This window comes from Loxodonta africana, chromosome 9, assembly GCF_030014295.1.
Source record: "Loxodonta africana isolate mLoxAfr1 chromosome 9, mLoxAfr1.hap2, whole genome shotgun sequence".
NCBI lineage: Eukaryota > Metazoa > Chordata > Mammalia > Proboscidea > Elephantidae > Loxodonta > Loxodonta africana.
The window spans coordinates 81,608,057-81,631,687 of NC_087350.1; the positions used below are offsets into that span (position 1 = coordinate 81,608,057).

At 42.4% G+C, this 23,631-nt stretch overlaps 1 protein-coding gene across 1 annotated transcript in view; it reads right to left on the minus strand.

The window, feature by feature from the left end:
- Positions 1 to 11,628: 11,628 nt before the first annotated feature.
- Positions 11,629 to 23,631, minus strand: part of RECK (reversion inducing cysteine rich protein with kazal motifs) — an 83,511-nt gene continuing 71,508 nt past the window's right edge. Inside the window, exons 16-21 of the mRNA XM_003407590.3 lie at positions 23,006 to 23,177; positions 18,223 to 18,415; positions 16,744 to 16,954; positions 15,166 to 15,239; positions 14,193 to 14,348; positions 11,629 to 13,214 (exon numbers count right to left, since the gene is read on the minus strand). Of these exons, the coding sequence (XP_003407638.2) occupies positions 12,993 to 13,214; positions 14,193 to 14,348; positions 15,166 to 15,239; positions 16,744 to 16,954; positions 18,223 to 18,415; positions 23,006 to 23,177 (1,028 nt within the window). The 3' untranslated portion in view covers positions 11,629 to 12,992. The remainder of the gene's footprint in view (positions 13,215 to 14,192; positions 14,349 to 15,165; positions 15,240 to 16,743; positions 16,955 to 18,222; positions 18,416 to 23,005; positions 23,178 to 23,631) is intronic.

Consider the following 23,631-nt stretch of genomic DNA (forward strand, 5'->3'; position numbering starts at 1 on the left):
CTATGTGCCTGTTGTTGTACCAATACCAGGCTGTTTTGACTACTGTGGCTGTATAATAGGTTCTGAAATTAGGTAGAGTGAGGCCTCCCACTTTCTTCTTCTTTTTCAGTAATGCTTTACTTATCCAAGGCTTCTTTCCCTTCCATATGAAGTTGGTGATTTGTTTCTCTATCACCTTAAAAAATGACATTGGAATTTGGATCGGAAGTGCATTGTATGTATAGATGGCTTTTGGTAGAATAGACATTTTTACTATGTTAAGTCTTCCTATCCATGAGCAAGGTATGTTTTTCCACTTAAGTATGTTCTTTTTAATTTCTTGTAGTAGAGCTTTGTAGTTTTCTTTGTATAGGTCTTTTACATCCTTGGTAAGATTTATTCCTAAGTATTTCATCTTCTTGGGGGCTACTGTGAATGGTATTGATTTGGTGATTCCCTCTTCGATGTTCTTTTTGTTGATGTAGAGGAATCCAAGTGATTTTTGTATGTTTATCTTATAACCTGACACTCTGCCAAACTCTTCTATTAGTTTCAGTCGTCTTCTGGAGGATTCCTTAGGGTTTTCTGTGACTAAGATCATGTCATCTGCAAATAGAGATCATTTTAAATAGAGATCATTTTACTTCCTCCTTGCCAATCCGAATGCCCTTTATTTCTTTGTCTAGCCTAATTGCTCTGGCTAGGACTTCTAGCACAATGTTGAATAAGAGCGGTGATAAAGGGCATCCTTGTCTGGTTCCCGTTCTCAAGGGAAATGCTTTCAGGTTCTCTCCATTTAGAGTGATGTTGGCTGTTGGCTTTGCATAAAAAAAAAAAAATTTTTTTTTTTTTTTTTTTTTGCATAGATGCCCTTTATTATGTTGAGGAATTTTCCTTCAATTCCTATTTTGCTGATAGTTTTTATCATAAATGGGTGTTGGACTTTTTCAAATGCCTTTTCTGCATCAATTGATAAGATCATGTGGTTTTTGTCTTTTGTTTTATTTATGTGGTGGATTACATTAATGGTTTTTCTAATATTAAACCAACCTTGCATACCTGGTATAAATCCCACTTGGTCATGGTGAATTATTTTTTTGATATGTTGTTGAATTCTATTGGCTAGAATTTTGTTGAGGATTTTTGCGTCTATGTTCATGAGGGATATAGGTGTGTAATTTTCTTTTTTTGTGGTGTCTTTACCTGGTTTTGGTATCAGGGGGATGGTGGCTTCACAGAATGAGTTAGGTAGTATTCTGTCATTTTCTATGCTTTGAAATACCTTTAGTAGTAGTGGTGTTAACTCTTCTCTGAAAGTTTGGTAGCACTCTGCAGTGAAGCCGTCCGGGCCAGGGCTTTTTTTTGTTGGGAGTTTTTTGATTACCGTTTCAATCTCTTTTTTTGTTATGGGTCTATTTAGTTGTTCTACTTCTGAATGTGTTAGTTTAGGTAGGTAGTGTTTTTCCAGGAATTCATCCATTTCTTCTAGGTTTGCAAATTTGTTAGAGTACAATTTTTCGTAATAATCTGATATGATTCTTTTAATTTCAGTTGGGTCTGTTGTGATGTGGCCCTTCTCGTTTCTTATTCGGGTTATTTGTTTCCTTTCCTGTATTTCTTTAGTCAGTCTGGCCAATGGTTTATCAATTTTGTTAATTTTTTCAAAGAACCAGCTTTTGGCTTTGTTAATTCTTTCAATTGTTTTTCTGTTCTCTAATTCATTTAGTTCAGCTCTAATTTTTATTATTTGTTTTCTTCTGGTGCCTGATGGATTCTTTTGTTGCTCACTTTCTATTTGTTCAAGTTGTGCAGACAGTTCTCTGATTTTGGCAGTTTCTTCTTTTTGTATGTGTGCATTTATCGATATAAATTGATCTCTGATCACTGTTTTTCTGTGTCCCAGAGGTTTTGATAGGAAGTATTTTCATTCTTGTTGCATTCTATTAATTTCTTTATTGCCTCCTTAATGTCTTCTATAACCCAGTCTTTTTTGAGCAGGGTATTGTTCAGTTTCCAAGTGTTTGATTTCTTTTCCCTGATTTTTCTGTTATTGATTTGTACTTTTATGGCCTTATGGTCTGAGAAAATGCTATGTAATATTTCGATGTTTTGGATTCTGCTAAGGTTTGTTTGATGACCTAATGTGTGATCTATTCTAGAAAATGTTCCATGTGCACTAGAAAAAAAAGTATACTTTGCAGCTGTTGGGTGGAGTGTTCTGTATAGGTCTATGAGGTCAAGTTGGTTGATTTGTAGCAATTAGGTCTTCCATGTCTCTATAGAGCTTCTTACTGGAAGTCCTATCCTTCTCCGAAAGTGGTGTGTTGAAGTCTCCTACTATAATTGTGGAGGTGTCTATCTCACTTTTCAGTTCTGTTAAAGTTTGTTTTATGTATCTTGCAGCCCTGTCATTGGGTACATAAATATTTAATATGGTTATATCTTCCTGATCAATTGTCCCTTTAATCATTATGTAGTGTCCTTCTTTATCCTTTGTGGTGGATTTAACTTTGAAGTCTATTTTGTCAGAAATTAATATTGCTACTCCTGCTCTTTTTTGATTGCTGTTTGCTTGATGTATTTTTTTCCATCCTTTGAGTTTTAGTTTGTTTGTGTCTCTAAGTCTGAGGTGTGTCTCTCGTAGGCAGCATATAGACAGATCGTGTTTCTTTATCCAGTCTGAGACTCTCTGTCTCTTTAGTGGTGCATTTAGTCCATTTACATTCAGTGTAATTATAGATAAGTATTTTTTTGTGTGTGTGTGTTTAGTGCTGTCATTTTGATGCCTTTTTGTGTGTGTTGTTGACAATTTCATTTTTCCACTTACTTTTTTGTGCTGAGACATTTTTCTTTGTAAATTGTGTGTTCCTCATTTTCATAGAAGTCGAATTTATGTTTGCTGAGTCGTTATGCTTTTCTTGGTTTTTATTTTGAGTTATGGAATTGTTAGACCTCTTTGTGGTTACCTTAATATTTACCCCTATTTTTCTAAGTAAAAACCTAACTTGTATCGTCCTATATCGCCTTGTTTTCCTCTCCATATGGCAATTCTATGCCTCCTGTATTTAGTCCCTCTTTTAGATTATTGTGATCTTTTACATAATGACTTCAATGATGCCCTGTTTTGAGCATTTTTTTCTTTTTAAAATTAATCTTAATTTGTTTTTGTGATTTCCTTATTTGAGTTGCTATCAGAATGTTCTGTTCTGTGACCTTGTGTTGTGCTGGTATCTGATGTTATTGAGTTTCTGACCAAACAATTTCCTTTAGTATTTCTTGTAGCTTTGGTTTGGTTTTTGCAAATTCTCTAAGCTTGTGTTTATCTGTAAATGTTTTAATTTCACCTTCATATTTGAGAGAGAGTTTTGCTGGATAAATGATCCTTGGCTGGCAGTTTTTCTCCTTCAGTGCTCTATATGTGTCATCCCATTGCCTTCTTGACTGCATGGTTTCTGCTGAGTAGTCTGAACTTATTCTTATTGATTCTCCTTTGTAGGAGACCTTTCTTTTATCCCCGACTGCTTTTAAAATTTTCTCTTTATCTTTGGTTTTGGCAAGTTTGATGATAATATGTCTTGGTGATTTTCTTTTTGGATCAATCTTATATGGGGTTCGATGAGCATCTTGGATAGATATCTTTTCGTCTTTCATGATGTCAGGGAAGTTTTCTGCCAACAGATCTTCAACTATTCTCTCTGTATTTTCTGTTATCCCTCCTTGTTCTGGAACTCCAATCACACACAAATTATTCTTCTTGATAGAGTCCCACATGATTCTTAGGGTTTCTTCATTTTTTTTAATTCTTTTATCTGATTTTTCTTCAAGTATATTGGTGTCAATTGCCTTATCCTCCACCTCCCCCACTCTGCATTCCCATTCCTCGATTCTGCTCCTCTGACTTCCTATTGAGTTGTCTAATTCTGTAATTTTACTCTTAATCTTTTGGATTTCTGAATGCTGTCTCTCTATGGATTCTTGTAGCTTATTAATTTTTCCACTATGTTCTTGAATAATCTTTTTGATTTCTTCAACTGCTTTATCAGTGTGTTCCTTGGCTTTTTCTGTAGCTTGCCTTATTTCATTTTTGAGGTCATCCCTGATGTCTTGAAGCATTCTGTAAATTAGTTTTTTATATTCTGCATCTGGCAATTCCTGCATTGTATCTTCACTTGGGAAAGATTTTGATTCTTTAATTTGGGGAATTGTAGAAGCAATCATGGTCTGCTTCTTTATGTGGTTTGATATCAACTTCTGTCTCCGAGCCATCTATAAGATATTGTAATGATTTATTTTACACTTGCTCACTGAATCTTATCTTGTTTTGTTTTCTTTCAATATACGCAGATGGGCTACTAGATTGCACTGTCTTGATTGTTGTAGCCTTTGAATCACTTATGTCCTCTTACCAGCTTGTTTGGGCCATTACCAGAAATATAAGCCTAAGAGTCCATTCACTATTCTTGAGTAGAATCTGATTTTGGGTCACCAAGTGTGTGGTGTAGTCTGTCACCTATTAACTTAGAAGACTAGTGGTGATAGTTGTGTGCACCAGATTCTAGTAGCAGCAGGGGGTCACAGTCCAGTGGGGGTAGGATGATGACAGGCTTCCCCCAAGTGCCAGTGAGGTAGGTGTGTCTCTATTCCTAAAGCACTTTGGTGGGTGGGCTCTGCAGCTGTACCTTAGGCACCCAATGCATGTACCTCTATAGACTGGAAGGTGTCACTATCCTCAGACCCCTTTGGCAGGAGACTAGGTGGTCTGGGGGGAGCTTCAGCCCTCAGTTCCCTGTTGTGGGTCAGTGAGGACTCTGTTTAATAGGTAGAGATATCAGACCTGGGAAACTTGTCTTTGCAGTAATCCCCTAAAACAATTACAGTCAGATCACTATCAGAATTGCCTTTGCATTGTAATAGCCACCTTGTTCCTCGTAGGGATGAAAGCCCAAAACTGTGGATCTCATATGCTTGGCTAGAGCTGGTTCTGTATTTTTAGTCCAATTTCGGGAAGTCAGGGAAGGATTCTTGGTCCCTGGGTTTTTTGTAGCTGCTTCTCTCAGGCCAGGAGAATGGGTTAGGAAAGACAAAACAAACAAACAAACAAACAATAAACCAAAGAGCACTTCACTCTCTGGCCCGGGAAATTCCAATGTTAATGAAGCCACCTGGGAAGGGGAGGGGAGGGATCAGATAGATAGGAGAGAGTAAAAGAAAAAAGAAATTTTTTTTTTTTTTTTAATTTAGCACCCAGGCATATAGACAAGGTTACTTATCTTGCTTGGTGAGGACTGTTTTATCTGAGATTCCCAAGGGGTGGGTAGCCTGTGTGCTGTTGTGCTGTTGGCTGGGTCAAGATTGCCCCCCGGGGTCAGGCCCACGTCCTGTGCATGTGCTGTCCCAGAAGCCGTGGTCAGTTCCTCCGCTCCCGGTCCAAAGCCCAGTGCCATGGTTCCCTGGCTGGGATGCTGCACTCCCTGCTCCGAAACCAGTCGCTGCCTCCCAGTGACTTCTCCTCCTGTCAGCCGCGTCGTTGCGCTGCCTGTGTGCACTGGCTGGGCTTCCCCTGAGGTCACTTCAGGGGGCTATGGCTGTGTCCCGTGTTTGCGCCGTCTCAGGATGCTGTGCTCAGTTCTCCTGTGCCCAGTCCAAAACCCAGTGCCAAGGTTTTCTGACTGGGACGCTGGCTCCAGGCTCCAAAAACAGTTGGTGCTTCCCCGTGGTTGCTCATTCATTCTCTCGTTAGCCCCATCAGTGTGCAGCCTGCTTGCGCTGCCTGAGTCTCTGTCACTCAGGTCAACTCTTTAGATCTGTGTTTGATGGTCAGGGTTTGTAGACTGTCATGTATGTGAACGATTCACTTGTTTTTCCGAGTCTGTTGCAAGAGGGATCCGAGATAGCGTGTACCTAGGCAGCCATCTTGGCCCCACCCAGGTTTGCGACCCTGTTGTTTTTGACTCATGGAATTCCAGGATATTAGTGCTGGAAGGGCTGTAAGAAACCATTTAGTTCAACGCCTTCAATTCATATTGGCAGGGGCTAAAAGAGTTTTGAAATACTTGCCTATGCTGGGCCGTGGCCTAGGGCCAGACAGAGGTGTGCCTGAGAGCATAGCCAAAAACAGGCTGCCCTGATGGAAGAACACTATCCTGAGTGTTCCTGAGTCTACATTGTAACCTGTTATTTCCCTAATAAACCCCATAATCATGAGTATTGTCTGTGAGTTCTGTGTGGTCAGTGCAATGCATTATCAAACCCAGCAGAGAAGTACAGTGTACTGTGGGAGGGATGGTTGGTGTCAGAATTGGTAAAGGTGGTGGAGAGAGGAGGCATGTCTGACCTCTACCTCATAAAATTAGCCTTGGGCTGTTGGCCTTGATTCTTCTTTCCCCTGTGAAGTTAGAGGAGGTCAGATACTGCCCCCACACCATTTTTATAGGACCAATAAGAAATATGATAAACAGAAAAAATATTGAGGTTTTTAAGGTTTTTATTTTACTTGGATCCATAATCCACACCCACGGAAGCAGCAGTCAAGAAATCAAACGATGTATTGCATTGGGCAAATCTGATGGAAAAGACTTCTTTCAAGTCTTAAAAGGCAAAGATGTCACTTTGAGGACTAAGGTGTACCTGACCCAAGCCATGGTATTTTCAATTGCCTCATATGTATGGAAAAACTGGACAATGAATAAGGAAGACTGAAGAAGAATCAATGCCTTTGAATTATGGTGTTTTTGAAGAATATCAAATATACCATGACTACACTGTGTGCCAGAAGAATGAGCAGGTCAGTCTTGGAAAAAGTACAGTGAGAATACTCCTTAAAAGTGAGAATGGTGAGACCTTGTCTCACGTACTTTGAGTATGTTATCAAGAGGGACCAGTCCCTGGAGAAGAACACCATGCTTGGTAAAGAAGAAGGTCAGTGAGAAAGAGGAAGACCCTCAACAAGATGGAGTTACACAGTGGCTGCGACAATGGGCTCAAACACAGCAACAATTGTGACAGCACAGGACCGGGTATTGTTTTTGTTCTGTTGTACATAGGGTCACTATGAGCCAGAACTGACTCAAAGGCATCTAACAACAGCAAAAACATCATTATTAAAGGACCAGATATCTGTTAGTATTTCTGTGAAGTCTACTTTGACAACTCCCACACAGCGATTGGGTGAGACTATGCAAATAAGGTGCTTATGGCCCACCAAGGGGATTAGACAGCTTGCTGATAATGCAAATAAGGTGCATGGAACCCCTGTAGGGGTGGGGCCATGCAAATAAGGTGTATGAAACCCTAACATGGGATTGGTCAGTTTTGCCATCCCAGCTTAAAAGAGAGCCAATCCCAGAGCAGAGAGGGGACCTCACTACTACCAAGGAAGAAGAGCGAGGGGTGGAGTGTGTCCTTTGAACCTATGGTCCCTGTGCTGAGAACCTTCTAGACCTAGGATATAGCGAGCTGTAACACTGGATAACAGTGTGAGACGGCATGAAGCAGTGGCAGAGAAATGATAGCAGAGAACCAGGAGATCAGCACGAAACTGTGTGTTGGGCTTCCTGGCCCATGGAGCAAGGTGGCTACAGTGGATATGCCCAGCCTCAGAGTTAGGGAGCTGAGTGCCCTCAGGCAGGAGGCTTCCTGGCAGAGCAGGGTGCCTCCAGGCACTTGTAAGCAGAGCTAAAAGAGCTTTGTAACACTTGCCCAAGCAGGTCAGAGGCAAGCCAAGGGCCAGCAGGCCTAGGGCCAGAGAGAGGCCTGCCTGTGGGCACAACTGAGAAGAGGCTGTCCTGATAGAAGAACTGTATCCTGAGACATTCTTGATCCTGAATTATAACCTGTTACTTCCCTAGTAAACCCCATGATCATGAGTATTGTGAAGTCTGTGTGGCCATTGCAATGGATTATCAAACCCAGCAGAGAAGTAAGTAGAGTGTACCGTAGGAGGGACGGCTGATGTCAGAATTGGTTCAAAGGTTGGAGGTATGTTTGACCTCCATCTCATAGGAATCAGCCTTCGGCTGATGTTGGTTCTCCTCTCTCCTCCCCCTTGTGAAGTCAGACAAAGAGATCAGATATTGCCTCCACGCCATTTTTACATTTGGCGTCATTTTTACACAAACCCTAAGAAGTCCCTGTATTCTTCCTTGTGAGACTTTATGTCCCCTTCCCCACCCTCCCATGGCATATTGTTTGTACAATTAGATCACTTACTCTCTTCTGTCTTCTGTCTTGTATAGGTAGATCATAACTAATGACAATGCCACTCAGGAACTCTTAGCTGACAAAGTTTCTTACTGGAAACAAGCTTCCCACAACTGGTATTGACAGTGTCCTAATGACTGTCTGTGACTGATGCCAATATTGACACCATGCCAAGCTCACTGAGAAGTGACTCTTGCCTATGTTGGGGGCAAAAGGACCATTTCCCCCTCAACTCTCCACTCTAAAGAGTTAGAGTCCCCCATCTAGCCTAGGCTAGGGGAAGCAGAAGAGGCCTTTGCACTGGATATGGGATTAAAATTTTAAAATAACCAGGAGAGAGGCCTGAGAAAAGAAGTGAGACCGTTTGAATAACTGGAGGTAACAAAGTCATGGAACCAGGCAAAGATGTGGTTATGGCAGCTCAACTACCTAGCTGAAAACAGGATAGCCATGAGTCAGTTACTGGAATAATAAAACTTTTCATATTTATACAGTAAAAAATTGAGATTGCAAAAAAGGAAAAAAAAACTGGTTTTATATTGAGGCAAATGCTGTTGGTGGCCAGCACAATAGCCCTTGCCTTCTTATTTGCCCTTCTGAACCTTCAGTTGGCTTGGGCAGCGACATGTGCAATCCCCAGACTAATCCAATTATGGCCATTCTGTTCCCCATAGCCAGCAATTGGTCTGTTGTTGTTAGGTGCCGTCAAGTTGGTTCCGACTCATAACGACCCTAAGTACAACAGAACAGACCCTATGTACAACAGAAAGTGGTCTGGGGGTGGGCATATGAACCAATCTTGGCCAAGGAGATACAAAGGACGACTGTTGAGTGATTTCTGAGAGATATTTGTCTTACTCATCAGAGGCACAAGCATCAAAAGAAGGCATTGTGGCTCTCACCCCATTTCTTCTTGCTTAGAACAGTGTTGTGTAAGGATGTGATGCTTGGAGCTTGGCTTGGAGCTGAGACAGCCACTATGAAACCATGAGGACAGAACTATGATCTCTTTACCATAGATGTAAAATAAGGATTTGGTGGTGTGAATGTCATGTATTTGCCATAACTGGTCTGCAGAAAAATGATGACCTGACTTAGGAGAGAGCAACTATTTAGTGTTATCCAGTGAAATCAAGTCTTACACCAGGGTCTTCTGTCTCGGAGCTCTTAGGAAGCTCCTGAAAGAGCTGGCTCTGGAGCTGGGCATATAGGAGGCAAGTTGAATCTTCCTCAAGTTGGCCTGCTGCTTTTTGCATTAACTGATTTAAATATTGCGCACTCAGCATAGTCTCATCTCTTTGTTGCAATTTTTGCTCTGCATACGGCATAATTATTTTTTTAGTCACTTTCTCTGGATAATTCACTTTTTCAATTTCCATTGACTGAGCTATAGGACTCTGATGACTGATGCATATGAACACCTCAAGGTGTGTGTCTGGCCTGAGAGTAAGGCACTGCTGAGTGCCCACAGGTTGAATAGGTTTGGGGTCCAATGGCCTGTCAGAGAGACACCCACTTTCCAAAGGACACATCTAGCAGGTGGCTTCTTCTAGGAACAGAATTCTTTCCTGTGGGAAATCCATCCCACCTAGTTTAGGTGGGGCTGAACCTGCCCTAGCTTCTCTCCTGGGCCACAAAGGTGGGACTTGACCCAGGCTGGGCTCATGATTCTCTTGGCATCCATTCTGCAGACTGTGGACTGGAAAGGAAGTCTAGTTCATCTGTATTTCTAGTATCTGGGTTTCATTACTCATGGCCATAGAAGCCTCTGAATCTTTCTCTGGGACCCACTGCTACTAAACAAACAAACAAAAAACAACCCCAAACCCATTGCTGTTGAGTCTATTCCAACTCACAGAGACTCTACAGGATAGAGTAGAACCGCTCCGTTTGGTTTCCAAGGAGCAGTTGGTGAATTCAAACTTCCAACCTATTGGTTAGCAGCCTGAGCTCTTAACCATTGTGCCACCAGGGCTCCTCTCTTCTACTAGTCCCTGGAAAAATTATAGGGGGACAGGTACCCCATTTCTCTCTCTCCTCTATGGCCCCAGTTCTCTCATGTAGGATCTCAATTAAAGGCCTCTCACAACCTAACACTCTTGGCCCTGAGAAGAATGCTATAGAGCTGTCCACATGGGCTCCACCCTGCTCCGATGCTGGAAAGCCATTGGCAATGGTGGTCAGCAAGATTATCTTCCTAAACCGACCTGACCTGGGCTTGTTTTTCCCATAACCGTCTTTGGAGTTCTCACGATTGCGTTCTCAGAGCAGGGCCAAATTATAGACCTTTCTCTCTCTTGATTCAATCCCCTCACCATGACCCAAGCCCCTTTCTCATTTCTCTTAGCTCCTTCCTGGACCATGGAACTTCTACTGCTTTTCTAATAAAAAATCTAGTCAGTCCCAGCTGTTGTCTTATCCTGATGAAAAAGGGCTTCTATAGATTGTAGTATCATTCAAAATACATACTGCTCCCACCCTACCAAGTTCCTCTCCCTTGTCCCTCCACGACACACACACAAACACCGTGGGAAGATTACACATCCCAACCCTGATGAACTCAGGAGTGCCCACGTGACTAGCTCCAGCTAGTACAGTGTAGGCAGAAGTGACAGTTTGATTTCTGAGCAGAGACCTAAGAGTCGGCAGGTGTCTCTATGTCTTTCATCCCTTTGCCAGGACACTGGAAATGTCCCCAATAGGGACCCCTCTGTCCTGCAATGAAGATAGCATAGAGAAGAGTTGCAGTTGACTCACAATGGACATGTGATATGAGCAAGATACAAGCCTTTGTTGTTGTAAACCCCTGAGATTTTGGGGTCTTAGCCTAAGTTGGGAGTCCCTAGGTGGTGCAAATGGTTAATGTGCTTAGCCGCTAACTGAAAGTTTGGAGGTTTGAGTCCACCCATAGAAACTTTGGAAGAAAGGTCTGGCAATCTACTTCTGAAAAATCAGCCACTAAAAACCCTAAGAGCACAGTTCTACTCTGACACACATGGGGTTGCCATGAGTAGGAATCGACTTGACCACAACTGGTTTTGGCCTAAGTTGACTGATACAACCACTCAGGTCCTGATTAATAAGCTCTGTGTCTTCATATTCTAAAGTTCTTTCTGCCCTGGGAGGTACTCAAGGCCATAGGGAGTAGAACTGTCTAGTCTGTTCCTTGGTGGTAGAGGGCCAGAAGCTCTCTCTGTCCTGGAAACCTAGTGCTGGGGTCTTTGAACTTGACTCTCTGCCACTGCTGGCCATCTAGGTCTGGTCTGACTGTCTCTGTTCTACCCACCCCACTCACACAGGGCCCTTGGCTTGGGATACTAACACTCCATGACTTCTTATCCCAAGTCAAAGGACACAGCTCATCCAAGTGATCAACAGTTTCATTTTTAAATGTCTACATTGCTTGGAAGTACACATGCATGATCATATAAAATTATATTTATTAAAATAGAAAAGCTTTCCAGTATATTGCATTGAAAACATTTATACAGAAAAAAATAAATTGCAACAAACATGCTACATCAGCACTGAGATATTTTGGAAGCTTTAAGTGCCCACTTTTCAACAACATTTTGGTATAATAAACATATCCCTATATGTTTCAGAAGGTACATATTATAATACTGAAAAATATACTTCATGTAAAATCTAAGTTTGGGTACATACAAACAAGAAGTATTACATTGAATAGCTTATTTCAAACTGAAACACATTCAAAGCATTCAATTTCTTAGACAACATGCAAACATTTTAATACTTAGATGGACATTTTTAAATATATAAACCACAATTCTTTATAAAAGTTATAATACTTATCTACATTGTGCATATCACAAAAAGCAAATGTGTCTTCCTGAACAGAAAGCACTGGGTTAACACACGTGATTGTCGTTTTACAAATATGGCTATTCACCTTCATAATAAAATAGAAAAGTCATTTATTATTTACATGAACTAATTATTTCACTTTTTGGGGGCTCCTTATATAAGTAGCAGCAATTGGTTTAAAGACTGGTATTTAAAAATTCTAACTCAACTCAGATGAATACCTAAGAATATATATCTGGTTAATATAAAAATTGCATAATGCAAGATGCTTTGAGGTGATGTAACGTCTCCCTTTCACAAAAGTCACAGACACACATCAGTGACAGCTGAGACAGTCACTTACAATATATAATTACGTGTCATTTAATCAGTCTGCTTTTGCTTAACACGATAGGTGAGTTCCTGAATTAAATTTCTGTAAATTACTTTAAATCTGACTGATGATTTACATTAGAATTTCAAAGATGCTTTATCTTTATTATTTTATACTCAGATTGTAGTAACTCTTTGCTGTGACCCCCTCGCTTCTGGATAAAGTAGGCAATTATCTGTAAACAAACACGAACACACTAGGGGAAACTTAACACTTAAAAAAAACTCTGAAATGAAGTTTCTTTGATATGAAACCTACAGTAAAGTGAGTTTTCCTTCTAAAAAGTGAAAAATCATCTCATTTATCAGTGACATTAAATTTGTTTTAGATGTATAAATCTGAGGATCTATATAATGAGTAGTAAAATGGAAACCATAACGCAGTGACCCACTGGAATGATACATTAGTATTTGGAAGAATGTATTTTAACATTTGTAGAAACAAAACAAAACATAACCCTGCCAATATTGGTAGATTTAAAAAACACTGTGTGGTGACGAGAGGTGACATGTGCTTTTACGTGGGCCCTGCTCACTACACACTAGCAGTCCTGAATGTCTCTCACAAGTAGGAAAAATTTCCTTGAGGGACATGTTGCACCTTTTGCGGGTAGTCAGTTCTGTGTCGAGAGCAAGTGCAAGACAAGGCCCAGGCCAAAGAGGAAGAGGCAGGAGTGGCATGGAGGTCTGGCCCTGGTGCTGACTGACGGCACGCTGCTGGATACCTGTACCTGGGAAATGATGAGGGCAGAGAGAGGAACATGGGATGCCAGAGTAGGGCTGTCAGAGTTGATCAGGGATTCGATCTTCTCTGCTTCTTTATTGCAGGCCTCAATCTGGGAGGGGAAAATCAGATTCTCTTAATATAAAACCACAGAGTCTGTGAAAAGGTCACATCAGATCAATCCCACACATATCCCCACAACAGTGTGGCCTCGGAGGGAATATGCTTTCTCAGTCTTTCTTTTCTTAGCTGAAGTAACAGTTTATTATAGTCTTCATTTATTACATAAATAATAACAGCATTAATGGAAAACAAATCAGAAAAGAAACGATCCACAACGCCACTGCCCTAATCAAGCAACTATTTTCATTTTTGCACAATCCTGTTCAATCCTTACCCACGTGTAGAGAATATCTTCACATGGTTAACACAGTTGTATGGAATATACTTTTAACTGCTATTTAAACACGAGGATGAAAACAATTAGACTTAGTGAGGTCTATGATGGCAGTTGACAAACCACTTGCATTTATTTCCTTCATTGGAGCCCTCACTCTCTGATGCTGCAACTTGGGCCTACGTGAATGAGGTTTCACACACCTCTAGATTGTGAGGAAGAATAATGGGGCCTACAAGCCCAGCTCGGTGGGATTTTCCTCCACAGGGGGAGCACAGCCTTTGGGAGACCAGAGTCTATTTCGGCTCTGTCGCTGCATGACTTGTGCCTCCCTCTCTGGGCCTCAGCTGCCTCAGCTGTACAATAAGCAGCTTGGATTCAGTGGCTTCTCAGATCCCTTCCATCTCGGCAGGCTCAGAGCCACAGCCTCCTAACCTCTCCCTTCTCCCCGCTCCTTCGTGTTCTGCTGTCGAATGTGCACTAAGCCTCAGTCACCCAGAAAAGCGCTCATTGTGCAGCTCTGGCCTTCAGAGCCTGCCTAGCTCTTCTCCCTCCTGCCCTGCTAGACTTTTCAAATGCCTCTACTTCCTCATCACCCAAGTCTTCTGTGGGTCCTGCTTTGTGCTGACCCCCCTCCTAAAGCACCAAACTAAAAAATGAAAAGACTGGCTGACAGTGTGTACTGAACCCCACCTGCAGAGCTTTTGGATAATGATCGACCGGAACGATCAGGATCACAATTTCAGATTCAATGCTGAAGTATCCAAACACGTCACACTGTGGGACAGACACGTGCATGCGGATTTTCTGAAGTATTTCCAGAATCGTTATTGGCTTTTTGGTTGTTACCTAGAAAGAGAAAAAAAATATATTACCTGAAAACAAGAAGAATTCCTTATTACTCCCTAAACTAACTTGCTTCAGGCTGCCAGCCAAGGAGACTCTTGACCCAGGAACCTCATCAGGGCTCTGCTCGGCTGAATTCGAAGTCTCCAGAATCCACTACAATGGATTCGGCCTGACTGTGGAGCTTTGCAGCCAAGATAAACACTCTCACCCAAAGCGCTTTTCTTGAAAGTGACTATTCTGAGCTGGAGGCCAGAGGTAGATCATTAAAGCCTTCCTGTAAAAATACAGGTTTTAATCAAAACGAGGATAGTTATCTAGGTAATGGCAGGCGTTGACAGCTACATTTCTGGAGTACTGTCTCCCCAAGAGTGAGCAGCAAAAGTAATAGTAATAAAAAGGGAAAGCTATCCTGGGAGGGTGAAAGGCTCTGGAAGTTTCCCTCAGGAGGAATGGGGACGGGTGTGAGGGGAGCCAACTGGAGGCATCTACTAGTCTCTGGCTACCTAGCTCTACCTCCAGCCCCTAACTGTGCCAGCAGCAGGTCTATTCTAGGAAAGGCTTTGGGGTGACTGGGACATGTGGAGACCAGGTCACCACTCAGCCAGAGTCTAGAGGAGAAGAGCACAGGACTGGGAGTCAGATAGATTGGCATCCATACCCTAGTTCTACTGATTATAAACCATATGGCCTTCGGCTAGTTGCTTCTCTGAAAATTAATTTCTTCATTGTAAATGGGGACAATACATTCTACTCTGTAAAACTCCTGAGAGGTTTAGGAATAGCATTTGAACAACAGCTGGTATATAAAGCCATTTACCTTAGCAATGGTATCCAGTTTTTCCTTGTCGAATAAAACTCTTAACATCCCAGCACATAACGGGCAACAAGCACCTGTTTAACAGAAATCATTTTATGTATGTTCAGAATTAGAAACAAGGGGAATTAAGAATAGTTGGTGAAATGATCAGCCCTTCACTTTGTGGTAAGAGCATTCGCACTGTCCTTCCTGATGACTGCACATTTAGGTCTGTTCCCTAACCAACCTGGGATGTATAATCTATGCATTTATCCAAATCCTTCCTATGTCTCTGCTCTCACCCTTTACCACTTCTCCAAGGAGGCAGCTGTGGGGTAAGACAGCACAAAGAGGGCTGGCCTTTTGAGAGATGTGGGGCTTCGACCCGACTCTGCTTCCAAACCCACTGGGCGAGGCAGGGCAGTGCTTCCCCTGGGCCTTTGTTTTCTTCTGCAAAATGAAGAAGCTGGTGTTTCAGAGGATCCATAGTATTTGATTCAAATTTAATTCTAAAAATTATTTTAAACTGTTAAAAATTATAACAAATGTGGCATAATCAAATGTAATATTATACCACATTTTAACACAAGAGCAATCAGTAACCGATGCATTAGTAATCTCCCTACCCAGGCCCTCCCTATCCTCCTTTGTTTGTTTCACTTTGTCATGCTTGTTGCCACCTGACTTAGCACGGTTTTGCACAGTAGCGTGTGTTTGGTCTGTCTCCGTGTTCAGGACCCAGTCTCCAGGAGGGTAGAGGCTTTGTTGTGCTCACTGCTGTGTCCCCAGTGCCTAGAAGAGTATCTGTCATGCCGTGGAAGCTCAATAAATACTTGATGAATTAACGGGTGAAGGAATGAACTTGGTAGGCTTCAGGCTAACCTGTACCGTGCAGACTCAGAATAAAGCCTCTCTGCCTGCCCCTGTTTAACTGAAGAGTGTGAGGTTATATATAAGGTAAGCTGTTGAAAAAACTGCTGCTGCTTATAAGTCTGTATGAAACCAGGCTTTCTTGATTATATGCAACCAAAACAATTAAATTAGATGCTAAGGCTAATCTAATACAATGACTATCTTCTGTTTCTGTCAATTTTCAATGTTTGTGGTTATCAAAACTACTTTAGTTATTCATCCATTAATTACCAATTTATTATTCATTAACTTTATAATAAGTAAATATATGCATTTGAACTTTTAATTCTTAAATACTGCTTTATCTGTTTATAAATTGGTGCTTGGTTACTGTAAGATTTTATTTGAAAACAGTTTGCCATATTGTTGTAATACCACTGGACCAGATGATGTCTAAGGGGACCCACAGCTTTTTTTTTAATTTTTATTGTGCTTCAAGTGGAAGTTTACAAATCAAGTCAGTCTCTCACACAAAAACTTATATACACCTTGATACACACTCCCAATTGCTCTCCCCTTAATGAGACAGCCCACTCCCTCCCTCCACTCTCTCTTTTTGTGTCCATTTCACCAGCTTCTAACCCCCTCTACCTTCTCATCTCCCCTCCAGGGAGGAGGTGCCAACATAGTCTCAAGTGGGACCCACAGCTTTTCAAGGTCAGCCTAGAGTGATGCTACCCATCCTACCGGGTGGGACGATGGGTTTGCACCCAGTTGCTGAAACCAGAGGACACTTCACAGCAGCACACTCGGCGACAGAACTGTACTCTGAGAGGACCCCGACTGCCTGGCAGGGTCCATAGTAGTCGACGGCCACCCGGTCCGAGTAGGCTGCACACACGCTACTGTAGGTCTCACCATTGTGTCCACACACGGGCTCTATGTCTCTGCAGAAGGGCTGGAGGCAAATAAAGCACAGTGAGCCTGGAAACTTCTAGGGTATACTTTTCCTAACCAAGAGTGTGGAGCAGACCTCTCTATTTTTAGGAAGAAAAATGATACAGACATAAATTCCAGGGATCCTGTTAAGTTCCTGAGATGGGCTGAATGGGGACAACAGGGATATCCCAAGATAAGCTGAAGAAATTGCTTTTTCAGCCTCTCTAAGGCTTGGGTGCTCATTTCACGTGAACTGATAGGAGATAAAAATCCTCTCTCCCTCCGGGCTTGTATTAGTACCCCAGACATGGCTGTCTGAAGAAAACAAGATCAATCTTCATGCAGATGTGGAGGTCTTGTCATTTCACACTGGGTATGGGATGAGAAGACTCCCATACCCAGAGAGAAGAATAGGGCAATCAAGAGCGGGGCAGGTAGAACCTGGATCCATCAGCTGGGTTAGGAATATGTCAGAGAAAAATCACAGCCAGGAAGAGGGGACAAGGTAGAAGAGAAGATTGGGAATTCAATCTTTAGAAGGTACAAATGCAACTGGGACAGAAGCTTTGAGAGAAAACAAGTACAGGAAAGACAAGCTGAAGGGATTTTTTTCTGACCACAAAGACCAGGGAATGAGAAACAATCATGTCAGCTGTTAGCTGGTTGTGGGCAGGGGATTCTGGGCCCAAACATGGGAATCCCCCAGGGAATGCGGCCAGCACATAGGTCAGTGGGTGCATGTGGGAAGTCTCCAGTGGGAGTTGTCCTCATGGTTATTTTTTTAACGTGAATGCAGATTCCACAGCCCCAAGAGATCGATAAATAAGCTATTATAAAAAGACATTAGGTTTTAGAGAAATTTTCAATTTTCAGTGCTGCAGAAGGTGGGACTGTGGTAGGAAGAGTGGAAAAAAAGTCTTTTCTTGGTTGTTTTACCTCACATTCTTCCTGATTTGTTTTCTAGTGAGTACCCACAGAACTAGGAGAAGTGAAAATGGTGCTGCTGCAAGCCATGAATGTGAAACTTCAAATTCTTTTCCTAGGAGTGCTCTGTAAGAAGCCACTCTCTCCTCTTGCTCACACACGATGTACACAAAAGCACACACAGTACCAAGACAGCCCTCCAGAGGCAGGAGAAAAAGCCAGTCTTGGGGATGATTCATTTTTAGTGGAGGATTGAGTTCTCCAGACTTAAGATTCCAGGAATCTCACTGCCGATTCTTATATAAAAGATCATAAACAATCTTATGCTTAGTGTACTTTGGTTCATCAGCCAAACAGCTATACCTGGCACAGGCCTTTGTAAGAGAGAGTTTTTCCTCTTTGGTATAAAGCGCAGAGATTGTTGTGCTCCATGTGGTCTGTGTCACAAACAGGATCGCGGGCCTGGTCACAGGTGAGCTGTCTTGGCACACACTCATATTGGCTACATCCAAATTTCTCAAATGTTGTCAGGCAAACTTGTGGTTTTGGTATGCATCTGAAAAACACAAATGCAACACTGTGAGCCAATGGAAGGAGGGACTGTGGTGAGCCCAGCAAAGCACTAGGCTAGGCACAGGAGGTTGAGGAGAAAGCAAGAGATAAATTGGAAACAGCCCCTGTTCCCAGGAGCTTACAAGACTGGAAGAGTCAAGCATGCATATAAAGTAGGCTACCAGGTAGGAAATTACACACAGAATCCAGCCATTCTGACTGGCAAGCTGGGGCAAGCATCCTGGAGGAGGTGGTGTTCTAGCTGGAAACTGGAGGGTAAGGAGGACCGCACTGGCTTGGCAGGCTGAGGATGCAGTATGGGCAAACGTGTGGTGCGAGTGACACTGCAGGCAGGAGCCAAGGATGCATGGAGTAGAAGTGACATGAGATGAGGCCAGACAGGTGGGCTGGGTTCCAGTGATGGAGGCCTTGAAGTCAATAATGAGTGGAACATTTTCAGGTACTTAATTCTCTGCTAAGAAGCCCTGGTGGTGCAAATGGATAAGTGCTCAGTTGCTAACCATAAGGTTGGTAGTTCGAGCTCACCCAGTGGCTCCACAGGAGAAAGACATGGCGATGTGCTTCCCTAAAATATTACAGCCTAGGAAACCCTATGGGGCAGTTTTACTCTGTCACATGGAGTCACTATGAGTTGAAATCAACTCAACAGCACCCAATAACATTTTTCTGCTGGAGTCCCAGGGTGGTACAGATGGTTAATGCTCTTGGTTGCTAATCAAAAGGTTGGTGGTTCAAGTCCACCCATAGGCACCTTGGAAGAAAGGCCTGGGGATCTACTTACCAAAAAAATTAGCTGTTGAAAACCCTGTGGAGCATAGTTCTACTCTGACACACATGGGGTTTCCATGAATAAGAATTGACTCAACAGCAACTGGATAATTTTCAGCTTGGTTAATATGAGCCTGTTTTGAGAGAAGGCGTCACTCTATGTCCTGAAAAATTCAGAGGGAAGGCTTTCGGTTTCTCTGTAAGTATGATGTTATCTGTGGGTTCTTCATAGATGGCTTTTATAGGTTGAGGAAATTCCCTTTCTATTTCTAGTGTTTTTATCATGAAAGGGTGTTGGATTTTGTCAAATGCTTTTTCTGTGCCTAATAGGATGATTGTGTCATTTAAGAGAACCACCAAAAACCCAAACCAAACCCCTTGCTGTTGAGTTGATTCTGACTCACAGTGACTCTGTAAGTCAGAGAGCTGCTACACAGGGTTTGCAAGGAGCGGCTGATGGATTAGAATTGTCAGCTTTTTGGTTAGCAGTTGAAACTCTTAACCACTGCACCACCAGGGCTTCAGAGAACATCAGACAGGTCAGATAATTAACAGTTCTCTTTTTTAGGAATGAGGCTCTGAAAGAGCTCCAATCCTGTTCTGCCCTCTGCTGGTGACAGCTAGGCTGTATTTTTTTTTTTTTTTTAACACCATGGTTTGCAGGTTTTCAAGCCTATTTATTTTAAGAAGCCTCGGTGGTGCAGTGATTAAAGCGCTTGGCTGTGGGCCCACCAGCTGGTCCACAAGAGAAAGATGTAGCAGTCTGCTTGTAAAGATTCATAGCCTTGGAAACCCAATGGGGCAGCTCTACTCTGTCCTATAGGGTCGACGGATGGCAGTGTTTTTTTGTTAAGCCTATCGTGGAGCTGGATTGGGGATGGCTGTGGGGAGATGGGGGCCCTGGTGGTACAGCGGTTAAGCATTTGGCTGCTAACCAGAAGGTCAGCAGTCTGAATCAGCCATTCCTCGGAAACCCTATGGGAGCAGTTCTACTCTGTCCTACAAGGTTGCTATGAGTTGGAAAAAAGTCATTGGCAATGGTTTTTTTTTGGTGGGAAGATGGGACTAGGGAAAATTAAAACACCATAAAACTCACTGTTCTTGCTGTCATTCAGCTGTTTTTTGGTGGCGGTGTGGGGGAGAGGAGGAATACAGTAGCTAGAGTTACTTACCCCAATAAAAGCATCTTTTCAAGTATTTAAGAACCACTTGTTTTTCTTTTTTCTGTGTTTATGTCCTTGGCCCATTTTTCTAGTAGGTTGATCTTTGCTCACTTTATATTAGGTTGTTGATCTTTTTCTTATCGCTTTGTAGGGGCTCTTTATATTTTTATACTGTAAGGACATAAGCCCTTTCTCTGATATATGATGCTAATCTTCATCCCAGTTTGTCATTTGCCTGTTACCATGCAGAAAACTTTGGTTTTCATGTAGCCAAATTTTTCAATCTTTTCTTCTACATTGGTTTGTGTTGTATCCAAAAAGGCCTTTCTGACTTTCAGATCTCTTTTTATTGCTTTTATTAAAAAAGCAACACAACTTTATTCAGAAAGGTAAGAAAATGAAGAAAACCAAACAAACAAATGAACACACAAAAATCAAAACAACCCTCATTTCTCCCTCCCAACATGACCTATATAATCCTTTCGGCTTATTGCTTTAGCCTTGCTTTCCTTATGCACAGCAACTTGTCTTCTTTCCAAAGAAACTTTCTGGGCTTAGTTTTCATGGTATAAACTTTGCTAGACAGGCAACCAGTTCTCTTTGCCATTTTCTTTTAACACATAAGAAAATGTTTTCCTCCCTCCATAACCCTAGTGGTATAGTGGTTAAGAGCTATGGCTGCTAACGAAAAGGTCAGCAGTTCTAATCCACCAGGTGCTTTTTGGAAACCCTATGGGGCAGTTCTACTCTGTGCTTTGGGGTCACTATGTGTTGGAATTGACTCGATGGCAACGGGTTTGTTTGTTTTTAATACTGTGCCAGAGTTTTTCAAACAGGGAAGCAATTGCTTATTCTCTACAAAATCCTTCATAAGCGAAAGACTGTGGCACTGCAAAGTATTCCTCTCAGTTCTTTGAGGAAGCAGAAAGTCCAGTTCTAACCCAAAACTCCAGTTTCAAAAGACTGAAGCCTAAGAAAGTCAACAGCACACTTGCATGGTGGCCACCACATACAGAATGCCATCATTAAGCCCAGGCCAACTATATCCTGAGCTCAGTGAGGAAGTTGTAGAGAAAGGAGCCTAAGAAAAGTAATTTCAAAAAACTGAAAGCTTTCGCTCTGAATTTTTCAGGACATAAAGTAAAGCCTCCTCTCAAAACAGGCTCATATTAACCAAGCTGAAAATTATCCAGTTGCTGTCGAGTCAATTCTTATTCATGGCAACCTCACGTGTGTCAGAGTAGAACTATGCTCCATAGGGTTTTCAATGGCTAATTTTTTTGGTAAGTAGATCCCCAGGCCTTTCTTCCAAGGTGCCTGTGGGTGGACTTGAACCACCAACCTTCTGATTAGCACCCAAGAGCATTAACCATTTGTACCACCCAGGGACTCAAGCAGAAAATTGTTGTTGGGTGCTATTGAGTCGATTTCAACTCACAGCAACTCCATGTGACAGAGTAAAATTGCCCCATAGGGTTTCCTAGGCTGTAATATTTTAGGGAAGCACATCGCCAGGTCTTTCTCCTGTGGAGCTGCTGCGTGAGTCTGAGCCGTCAGCCTGAGCACTTAACTGTTTGCACCATCAGGGCTTCTTAGCAGAAAATCAAACACCTGAAAATGTTTCATTCGTTATTGACTTCAAAGCCTCCATCACTGGAGCCCAATCCACCTGTCTAGTCTCAGCTCATGTCACTTCTACTCCATGCATCCTTGGCTCCTGCCTGCAGTGTCACTCGCACCACACGTTTGCCCATACTGCATCCTCAGCCTGCCAAGCCAGTGCGGTCCTCCTTACCCTCCAGTTTCCAGCTAGAACACCACCTCCTCCAGGATGCTTACCCCAGCTCACCAATCAGAATGGCTGGATTTTGTGTGTAATTTTCTACCTGGTAGCCTACTTTATATGCATTTCCAGAGATTTCTCATATTCAATCTGTAAAATAAAGGTATATAAGTAGAAGAAAATTTCTTCTTAGTATCAGGCATAATAAAAACCAAACCTGTTGCTGTCGAGTCGATTCCGACTCATAGTGACCCTACAGGGCAGAGCAGGATTGCCCCAGAGGGTTTCCAAGGTTGTACTCTTTACAGAAACAGACTGCCACATGTTTTTCCACTGAATGGCTGGCGGGTTCAAACCACTTACCTTGTAGTTAGCAGGTGAGTGCTTAACCAGTGTACCACCAGGGCATCTTACTATTATGCATAAATAGCTACCAATAAAAATATACCCATTTCTTGTCTCCTTTTCTAGGTCTCCTTGCCTCACACTTTATGTTCTAGTCTTACAGAACTGCTATAGCTCCCAGCATACACTATGCTATCTCATTTCCAACAACCAAGATTTTTGTTCCTGTTACTGTTTCTGCTTTCACCAACACCACCTTTCTGCCACTGCAAATTATCACCTGCAATTGCCTACTCATCCTTCTGGATTCGCATCCTCTGGGGTATTTCCTAGGCCCTTCCCCAGGCTTCATTAACCACTCGACTTCTGTGCTGCCAGTCACAGCCTGCTTATCAAATGCTTTACCTGGCTCTCTTTCCCTCTACGCTCCAATATCTTTAGTGTGGACACCACTTCTTATTCATCTTTGCATTCTACTGCCTGGTACATAGATCATAAGAGCCGTTTGACTTACCTGTGGCTTTTTGGGCAAGAATTTGGATTACATGGATCCTTTGAGATGCAGGATCCAAACTCAAATTGATGGTCCTGGAGACCCACACAGCGAGCAATGCAGGCACTGGGGTATGTGCGCCCGTTCTGCCCACACACGGGGACAAACTGATCAGCACAGTTACAAGGCAGACCTGAAAAGAGGCAACAGTCTCAACTATATGTACTTGTCTATTCCCTCTCCTCTCATACTTCCTTCTTAAGGTGTATCACATGGAGGTCTAATGTTAAAACAGAATTGTCAGTTAAGTCAGAAAAAACTTCTCTGCAATCCCTGACAGGGTTTTTAAAGGCAGCAAGGCTATGAGACGCCATAATGGCTGTATAATGGCTTTTCTTTGTTCTTTCCATTGCCAGATAATTAAGGGCTTCCAGATCTTGATCCCAGATAGAGACCCCTATAAAGAAGGCTATAGGTAGTTAAAGTAAAGAATGTTTTTCCCAATTCGGTATATAAAATTTGTAATTTAGATTTTTGAGCTTTGGCTTGGGGAATTTCTCTAATGTGAAAGGGTGATACCAAAACCAAGACAGACCTTGAAGGCTGTAGGCTCCTCACATAGGTCCCTTCCACTCTAATCTCAAACC